Below are 21,491 nucleotides of genomic sequence, written 5' to 3' on the forward strand. Positions count from 1 at the left end.
GCCAATGGTGGTAGTTATTGTATTTACACAATTCAATTAAATGCTATGTTAAACCAGTGTTGTGAAAAGAAACTGTTGCTTCTAAGAACACTAAAAGCTTTGACAAGTCTCAAAGGCAAATCTCTTTCAAATGCTGTTGAATGGGATGTGGGAGAGACAGCTGGAGAATACTTAGTATCTGTGTATGGTGGCTGTGTGCCAGGCACTACATTAAGCCTTTACTTAAAGTATGTTTGATCCTCACGACAACTCTGAAGTCAGTACTGAGGAAACCGAGGCACACAGAGGCCGAGCCACCTGCCTGATGAAGTGGTGTGGCCAGGATTTGAAAGAGGATAATGCAGTCTGCACGGAGGTTATTTTGCAAGAAATTTAAGATGCCATAGACAATTCGAGAATCAACGATTCTACCCTTAAGGAAAGGCCTTGGCCATCTACCTGAAGATTAGCGAGTGGTTGTCGTTTTATTTTCTAAATTAGGATAAAATGTTGAAAGCAGAAAATCAAGAGGCCAGCTTCACGGACATCTCATTTAGATGTTCTTGTGCCTCCACTTTTCAGGCCCTGTACTTTTTGACAAAGAGATGAAAAAAAATCTGTATAGCCTTTTAGTGTTTGTAAGAATCGTCTTAGTTTTAGGGGTTTCTAGTCTGGACTGGGGCACTGCTCTGTAACTGTCCCCTCAAGGAAGGGGTGGAGCTGTGTGTCTCTGGGGTCCTCCTTCCAAAGCTACAAGCCTGCCTTCTGTCCTTGTCCTCATTGGCTCTGCTTCATTGAGACATCCTCATTACTACTGTAATCATTTTTGAATCCGGCACGGGACTTGTGCCTGACACCTAATAGGAATTCAAGTAACGAATACATTCAGCAAATGAGACTGACATGAATGTTATTAACCCAACAAATTTATTGAACCCCGACCCACTGTCTGCCTTCCAGGGTCTTTGTCTCCTGGAGGTACAGTCACAGAGGGGTGGGTGGGTCACAGGCCGGGGTGGGGCTCTGCCTGCAGACAGCTGTCAGGTGCTGAGGGAGGGGGACAATGATTTTTGGGTCCCTGGCATTCTTCCTCGGACGTGGTCTGTCTGAAACAGCTTGTGAGTTATTAGAACTTTGTTATGAAATAGTCAACAGAAGATTATTACGTTCTAGTCAACTGGAACATCTTCAGCACAGGTAACATAATTTGAGAGGACATCGGTAACTTTGCAGCTTAAACACGACTGAATACACACACACACTCAGAGACGTACTGGTCACCAGGTTGAAGGCTGATGAGGAAATCTACCTGGGTAATTGCCGGTGGTTCAAAGTCAGCTGAAAATACCTGTTCTCTCTCTAGTGAATCAAAAGCCGGAGACTCATAATAAAAGCTGTAGGCACCGAGCCTGTTGCCAGTTTGAACCTCCCCAGCCAAAAAAAGAGTGAGCCACTGCTGTCCCCAGTTTGAGGCACAGGAAAAACCAAGTTCTATCTGCCAGGGAATCACTATTTGACTTTGGTCTTGATGAATAGGATAGAAGACAAAAATTGTAGAGGAAAAAGAGAAGGGAAACAGGAAGGCAAAGCTTTTTACTCTCCTCACTCTTACGTTTGTGTGCTTTGATTATGATATTATAAAAGAGTATTCATGCTGTGGAAGTTAGGGAATTTTAATCAGTCTTTATTGGCTTTAAAGGGAAAGCACTTTAGAAAACAAAATGTCATCAAAAGACAAAAGTTACTGTGATAGTCTCACGAGTGAGTCATCTGCCTGCAGTGGGGTTTCCTAAAGGTATTTAGCACCAAAGAAGAGATCATCCTTCTTATGATCCTTCTTAAATTTAGGGATGGAAGAATACTTTTAATCCCAATCTGCACATCTCAAAATTCAAGCTAAAACTAAGAAGAAATAAAGCCCCTGATTCCCAAAGCATCAAAGAAACCTTAAAACAGCCATCGCTGACTTCAGGTTAAGGGGATAGACCTGTCTAGTGTTTCTCACATTAACTCAAGGAATGAAAGAAATCTTAATATTTGACACAGTAAATCATGTGCTTAGTGACAGTCTAAGATCTGCAAATATCTTGCTGAAAACGAAAGGCTTATGGACACTCAGCAGTCACATCACTGTGTATTTTGCACCTGCAAAACACAATACAACCACCATTTTGTCTTCACTGGAAAACAAAATTTCATTTTTGGCACGGATCAGTGCATTTCTTTAGTGGGTCCAAGAAAACGTTTCATTAGCATTGAAGACTGTCCTTGAGCCAGAAACAGACATTCACAGTTAGACAGACTGAGCCTCCTTTCATTGGACAAGGCTCTTCTTCTCCCTGTTTCTCGTCCCTCCTCTTCCTGGGTGTTGATTACCCCAGAAGCTAGCGCTGTTTACATGCAAAACAGTTTTAAGGGAATTGGTGAGGTTTGACCTGAAATGAGCGATTCAGGACCACACAGTTCAGTACATTCAAAGAGGATTTACTAATGCGTTTAGTGCACAGGAATTTTCTGGGCACTCTGCCCGTTTGTTGAACCCTCTTGAACATGGAGGAGGATCAGTTCTCAGTGTCAGGACACTGAAATTATAAAATTGCTCAGATAGAAAAAGGTCTGTGACAGCTTTTTATGAGAAGTCGGTACATTAAGCCATCCCTGTTTGTTTCCCTGTACCTGTTTTACTATTTTTTCTATATTTAACTCAATTCTGTGCTCAGCATTAATTTGGAAGCTGAAAAATTAAGAATACAAAACACAATTTCATCCCAATCATCGGGGGCCTTTTAAAGAGTGGCAACAAAGGCAGAACAGGAGTTGGTGAAGGATGGAGTTTGCTGAGATGGAAGTCGCCTATCAATTGAGTCAGGAGGGCAGAAAGGCCTTGGCCTCCCTGATCTTCTGCTTCACGCCTTTGCAGGACAGAACGAGGCCGGCGTGGTGGTGCTTCAGGCTCGCCAGGCGCTGGTTGAGCACCTCCGTCCTGTCCACTTTCTCTTCCATGTCCCGGAGGAGGGATTCCTTGCCCAGAAGCCCACACTTCTGATTCAGCCTGATGTTGTCAAGCCGCAGGCCATCTCGTGCTTGCTTAGTCTTGGTCAAGATGTCCCTCTTCTGGGCCACCTGAGCCTCAATGTCCATGAGCTCTGCCTTTTTACACATGTTTTCTATGTCCACAAAGTGTAACTTTTCCTTCACGTGAGTTATTATCTGCACGTTGTTGGTCACCTTGCCGCGCAGTTTCAGGAGCTCCTCATTTCGCTCCTCGACCTTTTCATTGAAGGTCTGGTTCTCGATCTTGAGCTGTTCAAAGTCTATCAGGAGCAGGCCCTCGGTCAGGTCCTCCTGGGTCCTCATCCTGGTTTCAAAATGCACCAGGCTCTGCTTCAGCTGCACGTTCTCTAGCCTCACGGTGCTCATCTCCTTCTCCTTCTTATCCTCCAGTGCCTGGATCTGCTCCACCTCTCGCAGAGCGACCTGGCGGCCGCCCCTCATCCAGCAGCTGCCCATGGCCTGCATCACCACCTGCTTCTTGAGCGCCTGGAAGCGCCGCCACTCCTTGTCCACCCGGGAGACCTTCTCTTGGCACTGCAGCTTCAGCTGGTCCAGCTCGTGGTGATACCAGCGCAGGTCGTCGGCCTCCTGCTTCCGCAGGTCCTCCAGGACGGCCAGATGGCGGAGGTAGGCCTGCTCTTTCTCGGGGGCCTCGGGCTCCGCGCCCCTGTCGCCTCCGGGCGCCTCGGCGGCGGCCTCCACACCCTTTTTCTTGCGCAGCGCCTCGAAGATCTTGTGCTGCAAGTAGATGTTGTAGCGTTGGTAGCGACCGCGCTCCACCACCAGGGCGCGGTACTGCTCCAGAAGCTCGGCGCGAAGCTGCTGCTCCTGCTGCTTCCGCACCTCCTCGCTCCAGTCGTAAGGCTCGAGCACAAGCCCCTCGTCCAGGTTTCTCAGCTCGTCCTCGTCTTTCCGTGGGACCCGGGCCTCCAGCCCCTCCTCGCTCGCCTCGCTCGCCTCGCTTTCTTCCTCCTCCTCTACCTGGCCTTCCCGCTCAGCGCCCCAGGCTGCCGCGGCCTCTTCCTTGCCGGCCGTGGCCTGCTGCAGGGAGACCTGCGACGGGACTTCCTTCCTCCCAGGCTCCGCCGCCGCCGCCTCCTCTTCTTCGCCCTCCTCCTCTTCTTCCTCCTCCTCGGGTTCCTCGGGCTCTGGCTCGGCTGGCTCCTCAGGCCCGGCCTCCCGCGGCTCCCCTGGCTCGGCTTCCTCCTGGGCCTCGGCCGGGCTCTCAAGCTCTCCGGGCCCCTCCTCGCCAGCAGCTTCGGTAACCGCCAGCCCTTCCTGGGATTTGGCCGGCTTCGGCGCGGCGGCGCCTTCCTCCGAAGCCTCTACGGTCTTCGTCTCCGGCTCCGGCTCCGGCTCCACGGGTTCCACCGGGGACCGGGGGACGGAGCTGGCCTTGATCCCGGACAGCCGCGAGGCCAGGCTCTCCACCTCTCCATCTTCCGTCTCGGGGTCCCCAGTGTGGTCATCCATCTCCCGTCCTCCCGGTCAGCGCCGCAGACCCTCCAGCGGGGAGCTGCTGGCTGTCTGGTTTCCAGGGGCAACCAGGGGCGCGCGCGGAGGGGCCCGGCGATTGGCTGGATCTCTGCCCCACGCCCCGCCCCTTCTCCTCCCCGCCTTCCCGGCCGGAGCAGACCAATGGGAGGCCGCTCCCGAACGACGGGGGTCACCTTTGATTGGCGAAGAGCGTAGGCTCGTACCCAGAAGGGGCGGGGCGCGTCCCTCCTCGCTTCCTTTTCCGCCCACTTTCCAGGGCCTGGGGCTCCGCCCCCTTCTCCTCCCGGCCTCCCGGCCAATGCAGTCCAATGGGAGGCCGCCCCCGGACGACGGGGGGCTGCTTTGATTGGCGGAGGGCGTAGGCTCGCACCGAGAGGGGGCGGGACGCGTCCCGCCCCGGCTTCCTTTTCCGCCCTCTTGCCGGCCTCAGAGCGTCTGTGCCTCTGAGGCCAGGCGGCTGGCACTGGGTTAGGGGGCGCGCAGGCGCAGAGCGGCGGGCCGGGCGCCCGGACTCCCACCCCCCTCCGCGCGGCGGCGCCTGCGCGGTGCGCCGCCGGGCCGGCCCGAGGGCGCCTGCGCGCTGAGGCGGGACGCGCGGCCCGGCAGGCCGGCTGCAGCGGGCGCCTGGGGCGGGGCGGCCGCGGCGGCGGCGGCCGCGGCGGTTTCGCTGGAGCGCGGGGCGGCGGGGCCCCGGTGGCGGAAGATGGCGGAGCTTGGCAAGAAGTACTGCGTGTACTGCCTGGCCGAGGTGAGCCCGCTGCGCTTCCGCTGCACCGAGTGCCAGGACATCGAGCTGTGCCCCGAGTGCTTCTCCGCCGGCGCGGAGATCGGCCACCACCGCCGCTACCACGGCTACCAGCTGGTGGACGGCGGGCGCTTCACGCTCTGGGGGCCCGAGGCCGAGGGCGGCTGGACCAGCCGCGAGGAGCAGCTGCTGCTGGATGCCATCGAGCAGTTCGGCTTCGGGAACTGGGTGAGCCGCAGGGCCCCGGGCGCACCTGCGGGGGTGCGGGCGCCGCGAGGGCGCGGGGGGTGGCGATGGGCGGTGGAGGCGGGGAGGCCCGCGCCCGCCTCCCCGGGCAGGGCCAGGCGCACAGAGAGGGTGAGCCAGCCGCCCAAGGTCACACAGCAGGAAGTAGCGGAGTGGGGCGGGGAGAGGGGGGGGAATCGGGCCACGGCTGGCTGCCCCCCAACCCCCCACCCCAGGGCTGTTTTCCCAGCCTTTTGGGGTGACCTCCGCTGGTGTCTGCCGAGTGCACCCCTTGGGCGAGGCCGGACTCCCCAGAAGGGAGTCAGGGGGACACAGGCGGCTCTGAGACTTGACAGCAGTAGGGTACCCCAGGAAGGAGTGGGTTTTGCCTGGAGGACAGTGTGCTGAAGGCCAGAGGAGCTCCTCTCCACGCCCTCTGCCGTGCAAGCAGGCGCTCCTGGTCCTCCCTGCCACCCTCACCGCCACCACCACTCACTTTGTGTCCCCTGCCAGGCACTTGTTGACCCTCGCGTCCCCGCGACACCCTGGGCTTCGTGTGCCCCGGGCTAAGTGGGTTCTGCCATGGAGTGTATGGATCGGACCACGCCTGACCTTTTGCATTTGGGTCTCTCCACTGGGGGCTCAGTTGGTAAAGAGTCTGCCTGCAGTAGACCCCGGGGTTCGATCCCTGGATGGGGAAGATCCCCTGGAGAAGGGAAATGGCAACCCACTCCAGCGTTCGCACCTGCAGAATACCCGTGGACAGGGGAGCCCGGCAGGCTACAGTCCACAGGGTCGCAAAGAGTCAGGCACGACTGAGCGACTTCACTTTCTTTCCCTCAGGAGGTTTCTTTGGGGAAGTTTATCGGAGAGAACACAGAGCTGGACTGGACTCATTCACATCGGGCTCTCGAGAGAGACACGTGGTGGCTCTTCTCCAGGTGGTCTCTGAGGGGTGCTTTTCGCACTCTCCAAGAGGAGGCTCTTGTCCGTGTTAGGAGGAGAAGGCCTGGCTGGCTTTTGGCCCATAACCACCAGGGACTTGTGGCCACCTCCAGGCATTGTGAGGAGTGCCCGGGGGGAGAGACGGGAGCCCACTCCCTCATCTTTCCAGACCCTTCCACATGCTGGTCCCCCAGCTCCTCGAACCACTTCTCCAGCAGCACAGCCGTCCCTCATTATCCACGGAGGATTGTTCCAGAATCCTCCCAGGCCACCAGAATCATCCCATACTCTGTCCCTTGTCTAAAATGGCCGAGCGGGGTTGAGCCCACAGACGCTGGGGGCCGACTGCCGGCCCCTTCTCCTGGGCTTGCTGGTGGAGACGTTCCACGCTTCTCCCTGCATCCCCAAGCCTGCCCTGCCTGTATTTAGGTTAGCTTTATTCTATCGGTCAAGTGAGCCAGTCTTCGGGGACCCGTGCCCATTCCGCAGCCCTGGAATCTCGAGCCTCTCCCAGCTCCTTAGAGACCCTGCTCCGGGTTCTCAGCTGAGTGCCTGCATCACGGAGGCCACGCTCCAGACCCCCCTCACTGTCCTGAAGTGCTGCCCGTGGACGCGTATGGAGCCTCTGCTCTGTGCTCGTCCTGCAACAGTGAAGGAGTCCGGAAAGAAAGGTGTCAGCCTGGCCTTCATGGGCATTACAGGGTCGTGGTGGGCTGGTCCTGAGGTCCAGCCCCCAGTCACAAACCCATCTCTGCTGTCCCTGTGTGTATCTCCTGGGCTCCTCCACTTCCCTTGACCCAAATCGCACACCTTGATTGGTTGGCTCCTCGGGCTGCAAATGGAGTACCATTCTCAGGGTCTTCTTCAGGGTCCAGTTCAGCGGCAGCTCTGTCTTCAGAATCCTCCAGAAGCTAGCCTCTTCTCACAGCCTCAGTGTAGGCTGATGTCCATCTCTGGCCTGATCGCTCCTGGAGCCTCCGGACTGGCCTCTCTGCTTGGTACCCGGGCCCCACAGCCCATTCCAGGCAGCAGGATTGGAGCTGTCTCTGAGGACAGGTCCTGTCCCGTCAGCCTGCAGCAGCTTCCAGTTCTACAGAGATGAAACTTGAGGGCCTGCGGGGCCTTTCAGTGTCTACCTACCCCGGGATCCTTTGAATCATTTGTTATTTCTTCTGTTGAGAGCACTCCCCCACACCGCCCCAATCATGGTTTGTGACTGGTCTTTCTGCTTCCATATCATATCTGCTTCAGAGAGACTTCCCTTCCCTGCTTCATTCTTGGAGCTCTTATCTCTGCAGTCGCCACTAAAAATAGCTGGCATGGACCAAGAGGCTCGCTGGGTGCCAGGCACTGTGTTGAGCTCGCGTGGTTCCTTGTGAGAGCCTCCCAGCGCAGGTCTGTGCCACAGGTTCGGACCGAATCGTTTGGTGACCAAGTCTGTGCTCCGAGCCACCCCGTCAGCACTGCCTCCCTGCAGCTTTGCGGAAAATACTCGAAAAGCGAGCCCGGGACTGAAAGATGTATTAGAGTGTACTGAGGGAGGCCGGGAGGGTGCTCTGAAAGCAGTACTACTTTAACTTGCACGGGAGCCATCTGGAGACCGTGCTGAAAGGCTCTGAATCGGGGCAGCAGCAGGCTCAGCTGTTCTGAGACAAAGCCGGGGGCTTCTCCCTGCTCAGCAGGCGTTGCGGTCTGGGGTCGGAGGTCCATGGGCCAGGCCGAGGTGCAGCTCTCCTGTCTCTCCCTCTCCTCTCTGGGGCGTCTTTGCCCTGAGCTTGGCCGTGCTTCCTCAGAGGCTCCTCTGCAGTGCTGAGAGGCAGGCTGTTTCCAGGCATGAGCCCCGAGCCGCGTGTCCCATGCAGGCTGCCATCAGCAGGTGCGGGTTCTGGGTGAGGCGCTTTGCACGCGTGTCTGCGTGCTCCTCTCAGCAGGCTGTGGGCTGGTTCTTGGTTGAAGAGTGGTGACCCCGAGAACGGAAGGCCCTGGTGCAGAGCCCGGGCTTAACCTCCTGGTGCGGCAGCAGTATCTGCTGTGGCTGGGGGGCTGCACGCCCCTGGCTGGAGCCGGGTCTTGACCCGACTGGGTGGGGGGTGAATGTGGGGGCCGGGGCTCGGGGACAGGGACTGGGTCCCAAGGGCGGGTGTGGGTGTGGGGACAGTGGTGGAGAGGCAGGTGAGACCACTGTGATTTCTCTGGTGGTACTCATGGGCGTGGGGTTGTGGGGACTCCGTGCGGACAGGCCCTGCTGAAGTCTGGATCATTTGCTCACAGTCTGTCCCAGGGTCCGGGCCCGGCTGAGGGGTGCTGGCCACAAGGCCAGGAGGGTTTGGGGATGAGCAGCAGAGAGGACGGGGGTGAGGGCTGACACCCATGACGGGAGACCAGAAAAGGGCTCAGGGTGGGCGGGGCTCACCGGGTCCCAGCACCATGGGTTTTAAGCCCCCCGACCCGGGCAGCTGGTTGTGTGGTGGGCGCTGTGCAGATTCAGGATTGGAAGACACGGATCCCGGGGGGACACAAGCACAGACGTGAACGCCAAGCTGTGCTTTCCCACAGTGCCAGGCATTTGTTAGCTGGTTGCTGGAGCATCGACCAGTTTGAAGGAGGCGTGGGCCTCCCCCACGTCCCATGGTCAGGAGGACTCCAGGGCAGGTGGGGTTCACGCTGGCCCTGAAGCTCGATTTCAAGTTGCAAAAGGACGCAGAGTGCTCTGTGGACTCTGAGGCCCTGTGCTGTGAACGGCACGTTCAGGCTGATTCCGCAGGCGGGCGGAACGTCGTGAACAACGGCTTCCTTTTGTAGATGACAGCGGGGCCCGGCAGGCGGGGTGGCGGATGCGCCGTGGGCCTTCATCATCCAGCGCTTGCTGAAGACCCACTTTGTGTTGGACCCTGTGCTACACGCAGAGCACCCCCGGGTGAGGGCTGGACACAGCGGGTTACAGAGAGTCCAGGGCCTCTGACGCAGTGGGTTCTCAGCATGGTCTCCTCCTCAGCACAGTGGAGCCCTTCTGTGTGTTGGTGAGAGATGGATGGGTCCATCCTGTGAGCCTCCTGAGAGTGGGGGTCTTAATCGCCATCAAGAAGGGGCAGGGAAGAGCTTGGCTGGAGAAACCAGCTAGAGTTCAGAGGGTTATGCAGAGCAGGGCTTTTATTGTTTGGGGGACAGACTCTGTGGGACCCTTGTTCCCTGGCTCGGGGTTGAACCCGTAGCCCTACAGTGGGAGCATGGAGTCCCCCGGAGTACCAGGGAAAGGAAGTCCCTGAGCAGTGGGTCTTAAACTTGCAGAGTGAGTGAGGACACCCTGGGAGGCTCCTTGGGCACAAGTCCTGTCGTTCTCCCCCGCCACCCCAGCCTTCTGAAGCCAGTAGGTCGGGGGCGGCATGAGAGGCTGCAGCTCCAACAGGTTCACAGGCGATGCTGCTGCTGTCCCAGGGACCCTACTTTAAGAAGCACCGATGTAGCTACAGTAAAGCATGCAGCTTGTAAAACTTTTACTATTCAAAACAAAGTATATATTTTTATTGTGGTAAAGTATACATTATGTGTACATAGTGTATATATAAAGTATATGGAACCAGGTGTCTAGTGTACACATAAAGTATGTATCCTGATACTCGATGCACCGTGATACACAGTGTACCCTTTATGTATACATTAGGCGCATGGATCCATGTATACATAGACTTTATGTATACATCAGACATACAGTGGGCTGCAAGGAGATCCAACCAGTCAATCCTAAAGGAGATCAGTCCTGAATATCCATTAGAAGGACTGATGCTGAAGCTGAAGCTCCAATATTTGGCCACCTGATGCGAAGAACTGACTCCTTTGAAAACACCCCGATGCTGGGAAAGATTGAAGGCAGGAGGAGAAGGGGACGACAGAGGAGGAGATGGTGGGATGGCATCACCGACTCAAAGGACATGAATTTGAGCAAGCTCAGGGAGTGGTGATGGGCAGGGAGGCTTGGCGTGCTGCAGTCCATGGGGTCGCAAAGAGGCGGACACGGCTGAGCGGCTGAAATGACTGACAATGTGAAGCTCGCCGTTTTACCTGTTTGTCGGCGTCCAGTCCAGTGGCGGGAAGCACATCAGTGCTGCTGGGCAGCCGTCACCGCTGGCCACAACTCTTGTCGTCGTGAACAGAAAGTCTTCCTCGTTACACGCTAGCCCTGTCTCCGTCCCCCCACAGCCCCTCTTAGCTGCGGTTCTGCTTGGCGTCGCTGTGGGCTCACCTGTTCTAGGGACCTCACCTCAGTGGGTTCACATAATGTCTGTATTCTTGTGACTGCGTTGTGTCTTAGGATAATGTCCCCCCGGGTTGGCCAGTGTTGTAGCAGATGTCAGAACCTCCTTCGTGTTTAAGGCTGAGTAATAGTCCGTGGTGTGGACGGACCACGCTTTGTTTATCCAGTCGTCTGTGGGTGGGCACTCGCTGTCAGGAATGCTTCTGTGGTGAACACAGGTGTCCAGATAGCGCAGAAGTCCTTGTTAGTTCGGGTAAACACCAGGAGGTGGAATTGCTGGATGGTGAGGTAATCCTGTGTGTTTCTGGAGGCCCCGCCATGTGGTTTTCACAGTAGGGCCCGTGGCTTCGTAAAGCTCTCTCACAAGTATAGCCTGATTTGACCTGAGAAGCTTTAGTCCCCCGAGGGGCATTCACAGGTGTGAGCTGGTGAATTCTGAGTTCAGGGAGGAGGATGGGGACCCTGGAACAGAGGGGAGGCTTATGGAGCTTTCTAGCTTTAAAAAAAAAAAAAAAAAGGCCTGTGAAACAGGAGCGGTGGCCCAGGGACACAGGGCACCTGGAGTGGCCTGGAAGGATGGGCTGGAGACCAGTTCTCGTGGCAGCTGGCCTTGACCCGGCCAGCGGCGCATGGTGGGGGCAGGTTAGGCTGGAGGTCAGAGGGAGCGTCTGGAGATGCAGGCTGCCAGCCCAGGGCGTCCTCCCAGCCCTCGAGAGGCCAGCGGGTCGTTCCCCTCACTGTAAAGGTGACCGGCCTGGCTGGAGAGGGAAGTGGCCGCATTCAGGGCCCCATGTGGGTGTGATGGGCTGGAGTCCCCGCTGCGGGGAGGGCGCATGCGCACTGGAGCATGTGGGAGGCCGGCGGGGTTGCAGGCCCCAGTCCGAGTCCAGAGCCCAGGTTGGGTCCTCGGGGCAGGCCGGCCGGCCTGGAGCGCCCTCCTGGGCCTGCGGCTCTGACTTCAATCGGTCCTGTGGGCCCACTGCCCCCTCCTTGGCCTTGGACCCTGCGCTCCTGGCCCCGCAGGTGGCTCCCCCTGCCGCCCCCCGAGGCCCTGCAGCGTCCTGGCTGGCCCCTGGGGTCTCTACCCCAGCTGCCCATGCTTCTGTCCCCTTGAGATGTCTTCCTTTAAAGAAGGAAGCAGGAGCCACATCTCCCTGAGGGAATGTAGTGCGCCTGGCCCTGGAGCCTCGGGAACAAAGCCAGCCTCGTGGCCCCCGCCCCCGAGGCAGACACAAGGCTGGTCAAGAAAGGACGTGCACCCTTTCTTGACCAGGCCCACCGACCTGCTCGGGAAGGGCGCCCTGCGACGCGATTGAGAGAGTCGTCCTGATAGAGGCCCTGGTTTGCACAGAGACGGGGGACTGGATGCTCTGCACCAGCAAGATGTGGGTCCGCGGTGTCCCCCACACGTCCCAGGGGTCAGAGAGGGTGCCGCGGCTGCACGCTTGTGAGGTGGTCCGTCCGGGAAGGGGAGCGCTGGCACTGCCCTGCCTGTGGGTGGGCTGCACCTCCTGTGCCGGGGTGCGCGAGAGCTGGCCTGTGTCCCTGGGGTGGCCGCGCCCGAGGTGGTCCTCCTGATGTGGGAGGTGGGGGACGCTGCTCGGAGGATGAGATGAGGTGAAACCCGTACGCGTTAACTGCGGTTGTTCACAATGATGTGTTTTATCCTGACAGACACTTGAGAGGAGCAATTACAGATCATAAGCAGGAGCAGAGACGATACATGTCTCACAGCAGCGAGTAATTGAGCCAGGATGTGAGCCTCACTCTGGGCATCATGGAAGCCTTCCTGGAGGAGGTGACCTGGGTGAACACAGGCCCTGGAGGCGATGCTAACAGCTTTGTAGTAGGAATAACAAAGCCGGCGTCCATGGGCCAAGCGTGCCCAGCACTGGACTGAGAGAACGTGTATTCCCTCATTTACTCTCCAACCGTCCTGTGAAGGTGGTATTTAGCAGCACCCTCGTAATCCAGACCAGGAAACCGAGGCACAGAGAAGTTAGTGACACGTCCAGGTCACGCAGCAGTGAAGGGGTGGGGCCTGGAGCGGGGCCCAAGGCCTGGCCCCAGGCTGTGCAGAGAGGGCAGCTGGCATTTGTTGGCAGAGGCCAGGTCACAGGGCAGGGGAGGCCTCGGCCAGAGGGGAGAGACCCCGCGGCAGTCCCAGCAGGAGCTGGCCGGCCCGCGGTGGGACTGGCCTGCATCTTTTCCCTTCGGTGACCTCACGGGCCCAGCTCAGCGTCTCAGAGATGCGTTTTCTTTATTTTTCAAAGGACTCCAGGAAGCAGCATACCGAACTCTCCTCATCTTGTTCTAAAAATGGGAGTCCTTTTTTTTTTTAAGTTCGCGTATAGAACAAACCTCCAGATTTTGGGCTGCTTCCCAGGGTGTTACCGCAAGCTGCAGTGGGAAAGGGGCCACCTTCAGGCTACAGCTGGGTGCCTTGTTCCATTTCAGTCGTACTTGAACTTTCCCTTCAAGTCTCTTTCCCCGAAACTCACTTCTGCTGCTCCTTGCCTGCCCAACGGTTCTGTCTGTCTGTCCATCCACCCATCTGGATGAAGCAAAACAACTTGGACCTTGAACACGCGAGGGACAGGACCTCCCCTTCGCCCACCCTGCCCCCTGCCATCACGGGCCGCTGTAAGGCGCAGATGGGATGGTCCCTCCCTGGTGTGACCCGCTGACACATGGGGACTGGAGACACGTGAGATGAGACAAGCGGGACGCCAGGCCAGCGGCCGGCGTGAACCATCATCGTCGGGGTGTGTCCGTCATCGCTTCCCGGAACCTGTGTGTCCTCTGTGGACTCTTAGGGTCAGAGCCTGGCCGTCCCCTTCCGTCACTGCCCTCAGTCTCAAAGCCCGTGGAACTCAGGCTCCTGTGGACTTTCCTGGGCCTTTTTCACTGGCGCCGAGCTGACGTGGCAGCCCCCAGGGTCGATTCTCAGCAGTCGCTGGCCGGCATCTCCCCGAGTAGCTGCCTCCCCCTAGGCAGCGGCCAAGGTGGTGATGCAGGGTCCTGGGGGCCTGGTGACAGGGCACCAGCCTCGCTGACTTGTGGCTTCATGAACAGCCACTGCCTGGGTCTCTCTCAAGCCAGAAACCCCTTGTGTTAACTGAAGAGGAGCTGGGTCACCGAGGTGTCTACGCAGGGCCCACGGCTGTGCAGCCCCTTGCCTGGTGGGGCTGGAGAAACCCAGCCTGTGTGTCTGGAGACCGCCCAGCTTCTTATCCCAGGCCACCGGCCTCTACGAAGGAGGCCCCAGGAGTGTGGACGTTTGCGGAGCAAGACGCAGAGCAGAGGGCCACCGGCCCGTGAACCCCGAGGAAGCGCGCCTGCGCACTGCCGGGGGGCGGGGCTGCCTCCCGGAACAGAGGTCTTCTCTTTTAAGGACTGTGTGTGTGTGTGTGTGTGTGTGTGTGGTAGACACACACACATACATATTTGATGCAAGGGGGCGGGGCTGCCTCCCGGAACAGAGGTCTTCTCTTTTAAGGACAGTGTGTGTGTGTGTGTGTGTGTGTGTGTGTGTGTGTGTGTGTGTGTGACACACACACATACATATTTGATGATGGCAAGGGCTGCCTCCCGGAACAGAGGTCTTCTTTTTAAGGACAGTGTGTGTGTGTGTGTGTGTGTGTAGACACACACACATACATATTTGATGCAAGGGGGCGGGGCTGCCTCCCGGAACAGAGGTCTTCTCTTTTAAGGACAGTGTGTGTGTGTGTGTGTGTGTGTGTAGACACACACACATACATATTTGATGCAAGGGGGCGGGGCTGCCTCCCGGAACAGAGGTCTTCTCTTTTAAGGACGCTGTGTTGTGTGTGTGTGTGTGTGTGTGTGTGTGTGTGTGTGTGTGTGTGTACACACACACACATACATATTTGATGCAAGGAGATCCAGCCAGTCAGTCCTGAAGGAAATCAGTCCTGAATATTCATTGGAAGGACTGATGCTGAAGCTGAAACTCCGGCCACCTGATGCGAAGAACCAACTCAATGGGAAAGAACCCTGATGCTGGGAAAGATTGAAGGCGGGAGGAGAAGGGGACGACAGAGGATGAGATGGTTGGATGGCATCACCGACTCGATGGACATGAGTTTGAGCAAGCTCTGGGAGATGGTGAAGGACAGGGAAGCCTGGCCTGCTGCAGTCCATGGGGTCATTTTTCATGAAAATCTTAGACCTGTTTAAACAGAGAATTGAGGCAGAATTTAACTTAAAAAAAAAAAATCCCTTTTAGTTTTACTGAAGAAGATGAAAACTAGTGCACAGAACCTCACCTCCCTTCCCGGTACCCTCAGAACGTGAGCGTCTTGCATCTCCTCAGGGTAGGCAGTGCGCAGAAACGGTAACTCCGCGCAGACCGCGCCTGAGGGGCTGCCGGGGTTGCACACCTCCTCCTGCGTCTCCGGGGCACTCAGGAGTGCTGGCGCGGGGCGTGCGGGCGCCTGTGGTCGGGGGCGGCCCCGCGTCCTGGCCCCCAGCGGCCCAGGTTCCCCCTCCTGCTTCTCCCATGCTCGGGACTCGTCCTTCGTTTTCAAAACGGGCTGTGCCTGCGTCCAGCGGAAAGCGCCAAGTCCTCAGAAGGCAGAGACGGTGGAGGGCCTCCCTCCCAGCACCCCCACCCACCCCGCTCCGCGCCCTGGGCACCGGGCTGGGGGCCCGGGCCCCGAGGGAGTGTCTGAGGAGCACAGGCGGGCCGCCGCCGTCTCCCGCGTGTCCTCACCGCCTCGCGTGGGGGCTCACGGGGCCGGTCAGTCTTGCCGGAGGACGGCTGCACAGCCCCTGCCTGCTCCGTCCGCAGGGCGCAGGCTGACGGAGAGGCCCTCGGACAGGTCACGGGGCTGCCTCGGTTCGCTCAGAGGCCGCGTCGCTGCTCGGCCTCCCCCTGCGCCCTCGGGCTGTGAGTCTCCCCCTCGCCGAGCACCCGAGGGGCGCCGGGGCCATCGGCCTTTCGGAGGGCAGAGCTCTCCCGCAGGGCCGCACTGGACCAGGCCCGGGGACCCGGCACTGCACTGGTGAGGGTTGGATGCTGAGGGCGTGGCTCCCACGCCCCTGGCCGCCCGCCCAGCGCGGGCAGCTCAGCTCAGGCTGATGGCACCCCCGGCTCCCTGGCAAGCACAGCCTCTCCTCCTGGAAAGACATGTGTCCCGGGGGCTCCTTGGGCCCGGCTGGGGTGGGCTGGGCTGCGGGGAGAGCGTGAGCGCTCCCCAGCGCCCCCTGTTCTTTTACTGTGAGGCCTGCGGGCTCCAAGGCAGGAGTGGCCAGCCTGGGAGACGGTGACGGTAGTGATGGTTGTGACTTCCTTTTGTTTTTTTGGATGAAATGTTTCCTGGGAAAGGATAACTGCACACTTGGTGCTGAGAGAGGTTTTTAAAGAAAGAAGCATGTAGTTTCTCCAGCAGACAGTCTGCTCTCAGCTCTGATCCTCGCTGCCCCTCACGGTGCACAGAGGTGGCCTGGCAGGGTGGGTCCCAATGTGGCCTTCTCTGTACCCCCCTACCCCCCACCCCGAGCGGCGCTCCCTGGGGAGAGGCTGGCAGGGCGGACGCCGGTCTGGTTTCTCTGGGGGCCTTCCTGACACCTTCCTCCCCTCTGTGCCCGGTGGTTGGCAGGGTCAGCCCCTCAGGGGACCGGCTGGTTTCCTGGGCTCCCATTCGGGCCTATGGGGGTGCAGGGACCATCCCGACCATGGGGGGACGCTGAGTGTCTCTGGGCGGGTGGGTAGAGCTGGGGGAGTGAGGCCAGCGGGGCGCAGAGTGGCTGCTGGGAGCGAGTGCACAGTGCAGGCGGCTGCTTTCTCAAGTGGCTTTAGCGGTTCCCTTTAAGGAAGAGGCCTCTTGGCAGAGGAAAAGATTGAGAGACTTGTACAATTTCCTCCCATTAATAACCCTGTGCGCGCAGGGCGGGTCCCTTCTGGAGGCGTGACCCCTGCCTGCAGCCCGGGCTGGTCTCCAGCTGGTTGCTGGACCCCAGGGGCCGGCAGAAGCGGTGGCCCAACGCCCGGGTCATCTGACCGCCACCCGGGGAAGGAACACGCCGGCCCGGGGCCGGGGCATCAGAGACGGAGCCTGGCTCTTTGCGCTGGGACACAGGCGGCGCGGTGAGCTGGCACCTTCCCTGGTGGGGAGGCCCCGGGCTGCATCTGTTCTCCTAGTTCAAAGAGCGGAGAGGTCACTGGAGCTAGTGGGGACCCCCCACCCACCCACCCACCCCGGGGCTCTGGCTGCCCACCCAGGCCTAATTGCTGGCGGGCAGGGCGGCCTGAGCCCCAGGGAGCCTCTGTTTGTCCTCTTAAGAGAACCAGGAGAAGAGCTGGGGTCTGGGATGTGGCTTTCTTTGCCCTCCAGGCCGGTTGCCCATCTGGGTACTGATGTTCTCGGGGCATGGATTCCCCGAAGGTCCTACCCCCAGCGCCGACATCCAGAGTGGCTGTGGGGGATGGACAGCACGGCGCCCGCAGGCCGCAGGGTGGCGGCGCCCAGGGACCTCCGCGCCCAGCCTGCGTCTGACCCTCTGACGCTTCTTGTCTCTGCAGGAGGACATGGCGGCTCACGTGGGCGCTTCCCGGACTCCCCAGGAAGTAATGGAGCATTACGTAAGCATGTACATCCACGGCAACCTGGGGAAGGCCTGCATCCCCGACACCATCCCCAACCGGGTGACCGACCACACCTGCCCCAGTGGGGGCCCCCTCTCTCCCAGCCTCACCACCCCCTTGCCTCCCCTAGACATCTCGGTGGCCGAACAGCAGCAGCTGGGCTACATGCCGCTGCGGGACGACTACGAGATCGAGTATGACCAGGACGCCGAGACGCTCATCAGCGGGCTCTCGGTCAACTATGACGACGACGACGTGGAGATCGAGCTGAAGCGCGCACACGTGGACATGTACGTGCGCAAGCTCCGCGAGCGGCAGCGGCGTAAGAACATCGCGCGCGACTACAACCTGGTGCCCGCCTTCCTGGGCAAGGACAAGAAGGAGAAGGAGCGGGCGGCGCGGCGCAAGGTCACCAAGGAGGAGAAGGAGCTGCGGCTCAAGCTGCGGCCGCTCTACCAGTTCATGTCGTGCAAGGAGTTCGACGACCTGTTTGAGAACATGCACAAGGAGAAGATGCTGCGCGCCAAGATCCGCGAGCTGCAGCGCTACCGGCGCAACGGCATCACCAAGATGGAAGAGTCGGCCGAGTACGAGGCGGCCCGGCACAAGCGCGAGAAGCGCAAGGAGAACAAGGCGGCGGCGGCTGCGGCCGCGGCGGCGGGGGGCGCCAAGCGCGGCAAGGAGGACGGCCGGGACGGCGAGTTCGCGGCCATCGAGCACCTGCCGGGCTTCGAGCTCCTGTCGGACCGCGAGAAGGTGCTGTGCAGCTCGCTGAACCTGAGCCCCGCGCGCTACGTGACCGTAAAGACCATCATCATCAAAGACCACCTGCAGAAGCGCCAGGGCATCCCCTCCAAGAGCCGCCTGCCCAGCTACCTGGACAAAGTCCTCAAGAAGAGGATCCTGAACTTCCTCACTGAGAGCGGGTGGATATCCAGGGACGCCTCCTGAAGCCCGCCGCCCGGAGCGCCCGGAATGGACGGACGGACGGACGGACGGATGGCTGGATGGGTGCCGCGAGGGCCACACCGACAGTGAAGAGGGGAAAAAAAAAAAAGCTTTGTGAGCCAAACGAAAGGGGGTGGGCGGGAGGAGAGGAAACGCTTTTCCGCCCCCACCCCCACCCCACCCCGCATTGTTGCTCTTTTTTTTAAAACAAATCGAGTCCTTTTTTTAGGGTATCAATTCTTTTTATGGTCCTCTGAAGAAGCAATAGCAACAGTCGGATCAAAGGGAAGACAAAACCTGTGTATATTTTAACTGAATCCCTAAACGTAGTTCTTTAAGATGACGATTTGCCTTTAAGTGTTCAGTGTGGAGCATATGATGAGATCAGGAAATTTCCTTTTTTTGTTGCTTCCCAGTGGTACAGGACTGTTAGATGGGCAGAGAGGAGCCCTTCCCTGCCGGCTGCTGGCTCACCCCCGTGACCTGAGCTCCGCTGCGGCTGCGCTCGGCGTCGGGCACGTGGCACTTTAGGCGGAGGGCGCCGGGCCCGGCAGGAGAAGAGGCTGGGGAAGGGCGGGACGGGCATCTGTAGGGAATCGCCAGGAGGAATCTGGTGTTGAACGGGTTGGCCAAACAGCTTCCCCACGACGGCTGGCGGTGGCACTTTAAGAGAGCTCACCGCGGTGTCTGGAGGGGGACGCGGGGCCCAGCGCAGACTGGCAGAACGCGGGGCCTCCTCCCCTGGGGGTGCTTCTTGCTGGGCTTAGAACTTGGCCTTGCATTTTACTTGGAAGAACTCATTTTAAATGAAGTTCACCGAGAGTTGAGAGTTCTGGGTTTTGGGTCAGCTCCTTCCAGGGTTCTCACCCCAGTGGTAAGCCCCTCTTTCTCTGAGACTGGCCACGTGTCTTGTCTTGTATGGTCTCAGGCCCTGGGCTAGGCAAGAGGGACCCCTGTGGCCTGGAGGCCCAGGCACTGCTTCTCTGGGAAGAAGTGGCTTAGAGTCTTGAGCCAGACTCTGGCGTGCCTCTGCCCAGCCTGGTTCAGAGAGGCTCTCAGGGGCGCCCTTTTGTGATGGGCACGGTGCCTTCACGCGGGAACCTGAGGAGTCGTGTGTCTTCCAGCTGCCTGGGGCTCTCGTGTCCAAGGCCCTGCTGTAGAGTCAGTGGAGTGGCCAGACCCCAGTGCTTCTCCTGTAGTCTTGGGGCGCATCCTGCCTCTCACCCCCTGTAGTTACCAGACTGTTTACCTCCCAGAATGCTTGGGCTTGAAGTTAAATTAAAGTGAAGGTATTTGAGAGAGGAAAAAAAAAAAAAAAAAAAAACCTCATCATTTCCAAGGATGGCTTAATTATGGTGCCTTTTCCTTTCACATCCTCTGTCTGTCCCCTAGGGTGAATTTCCAGCATTAAATATACACGTCAAGTATATTGGGGGCTTCCCTGGTGACTCAGATGGTAAAGAACCCAGCTGCAATGCAGGAGACCTGGGTTCAATCCCTGGGTCGGGAAGATCTGGAGAAGGGAATGGCAATCCATTCCAGTACTCTTGCCTTGGAGAACCCCCACGGACAGAGGACCCTTGGCGGGCCACCATCCACGGAGTCACAGAGAGTCAGAGGCAACTAAGTGCCTGACACTCAAACACGCCGTCTGTGGCTTTAGTTGTAAACCGCATCACATGCTGGCAGAGCAGAACTCCCTGCAACCTGACCACAAGCCTGGGACAGGGACCGACCTCTCTGACCATAAAGCAGCGCATGGTGGTGTCACTCCCAAGCGCCGCCTCCCGCCGTCGCCCGCAGGGTAACCGCGGCTGCCAAGAGCGTAGACACAGTCTGTGCCGAGCAGAGGCGGAGACGGTGCTACGCCCTGCCAGGGGTTCTCAGCCAGGGTTCCTGGAGCAGCAGCGCATTGTCCCCAGGGGGACCGGCTGGCCCTTCAGGGACGTGGGCCCCTCCCCTCCCAGGCCTCGGACACGCGGGGCGGGGCCTCGCAGGGCACTGGGACAAGGGCTGAAGTCTGAGAACTGCGGGCTTTAGCTGCTCCAGTGTCACCGATTTTCTACATCAGATTCCTAGTTTGGTGAGGTTTTAAATTTAAGTCTTATTTTTATACAAAATGATTGCCAGACTTTCACTAAGCTTGAGAAGCAAAAGCTCCCTGTAAAATGTGCGTGGCCCCGGCCAAGAGCTGTCAGACGAGAAGTTCTGTGCTTAGGCAGGTTGTCAGTGTGTGTCTCTTCTCGATGGTATGAAGAATTTATTTAGGCTTGACTGTTTTTAAACACCATAATGAATGTATAATTTATGTTAAAAGTGTGAACCCTTTGTTACAAGGGAAAAGTAATTTTATGATTGGTTGCCTCTTGCCCCATCAACTCCAGCTATTACTGTCGCATTAGTCCCGCCCCTGCTGTTTGCTTGGAGCCTTTAAATTTCTGTATTTAATTCTTATGATAAATGAGTCACCATGATCCCATGGAATTAGGTCTTTTCAAAACTGAAACTCTCTCGAGTCACAGAAGATAATCAGCTGTTCAGAATGATGCTCTGGACGGCCAGCATTCCGAGAATGTATTCAGACCGAAACTCTGCCTACCGCCTTTTTTCCTTTTACACATTAAACAGGTTGAGAACCAAACAGTGTGACCGCCTGCTTTTTACTGCCTGCCCCTGGAGCCACAGCTTTCAGTCTCATGGATGGTGCGAGCAAGTCTCAGAATCAGGATGGGGAACAGCTTGTGACACGTCTCAGTGTGGCTCTTGGACGTCGCGCCTGTTTTCCCTCCAAACTGTTGAGTTAAAATAGATCTCCTGTTAAGCAGAAAAGCCCTTCAGGTCAGCGCTCCTTCCCAGAAAGGAACAGACCTTCCGTGGAGCCAGGCTGCGGAAGTCTGTGGTGAGTAGACAGTGCCGGCTCCATCACCTACACGGAGCAACGGATCCAGGCCACAGTTAGGGAAAACCCGGGAACCCGACCCGGGTGCAGCCCACGGGCCTAACTGCGGTGTCAGCATGGACACAGGTAATGCTTTCCTGTTGGTGGTGACCGTGGATGAGTGGAACTGCAAACAGTTCACACCGAAGCCAGACCATCTCTGGGTTTAGCACCTTTTAGTGGGTACAGCTCCAGCTGAAAAAGGGTGGGAGGGGACACACAGAAACTAGCGTGACAGTTACACACACTCAGCGTGCAGATGCATCCAGAGGCAAAACCGCGTGCCCACAACCTC

The 21,491-nt window shown here is 58.2% G+C and overlaps 2 protein-coding genes across 2 annotated transcripts; one reads left to right on the forward strand and one right to left on the reverse strand.

Annotated features, from left to right (window-relative positions):
- Positions 1–954: 954 nt before the first annotated feature.
- CFAP184 (cilia and flagella associated protein 184) lies at positions 955–4,850 on the reverse strand. Its single transcript, XM_070371881.1, has one exon. The coding sequence runs from the start codon at positions 4,504–4,506 to the stop codon at positions 2,845–2,847; it is 1,662 nt and encodes a 553-aa protein (XP_070227982.1). The 5' UTR covers positions 4,507–4,850; the 3' UTR covers positions 955–2,844.
- Positions 4,851–5,087: 237 nt separating this feature from the next.
- TADA2B (transcriptional adaptor 2B) lies at positions 5,088–21,167 on the forward strand. Its single transcript, XM_070372756.1, has 2 exons — positions 5,088–5,503; positions 17,248–21,167. Exons 1-2 carry the CDS (start codon positions 5,234–5,236, stop codon positions 18,259–18,261), a joined length of 1,284 nt encoding a protein of 427 aa, XP_070228857.1. The 5' UTR covers positions 5,088–5,233; the 3' UTR covers positions 18,262–21,167.
- The last annotated feature ends 324 nt before the right edge of the window (positions 21,168–21,491 follow it).

This window comes from Bos mutus, chromosome 6 (assembly GCF_027580195.1).
Source record: "Bos mutus isolate GX-2022 chromosome 6, NWIPB_WYAK_1.1, whole genome shotgun sequence".
Classification (NCBI taxonomy): domain Eukaryota; kingdom Metazoa; phylum Chordata; class Mammalia; order Artiodactyla; family Bovidae; genus Bos; species Bos mutus.

Bases quoted from the DNA above. Each gene is read 5' to 3' on its own strand.
- CFAP184 (XM_070371881.1), bottom strand. From the start codon at position 4,506: ATGGATGACCACACTGGGGACCCCGAGACGGAAGATGGAGAGGTGGAG.
- TADA2B (XM_070372756.1), top strand. From the start codon at position 5,234: ATGGCGGAGCTTGGCAAGAAGTACTGCGTGTACTGCCTGGCCGAGGTG. The intron at 5,504-17,247 runs GTGAGCCGCAGG...TTGTCTCTGCAG, and splicing joins AGTTCGGCTTCGGGAACTGG to GAGGACATGGCGGCTCACGT.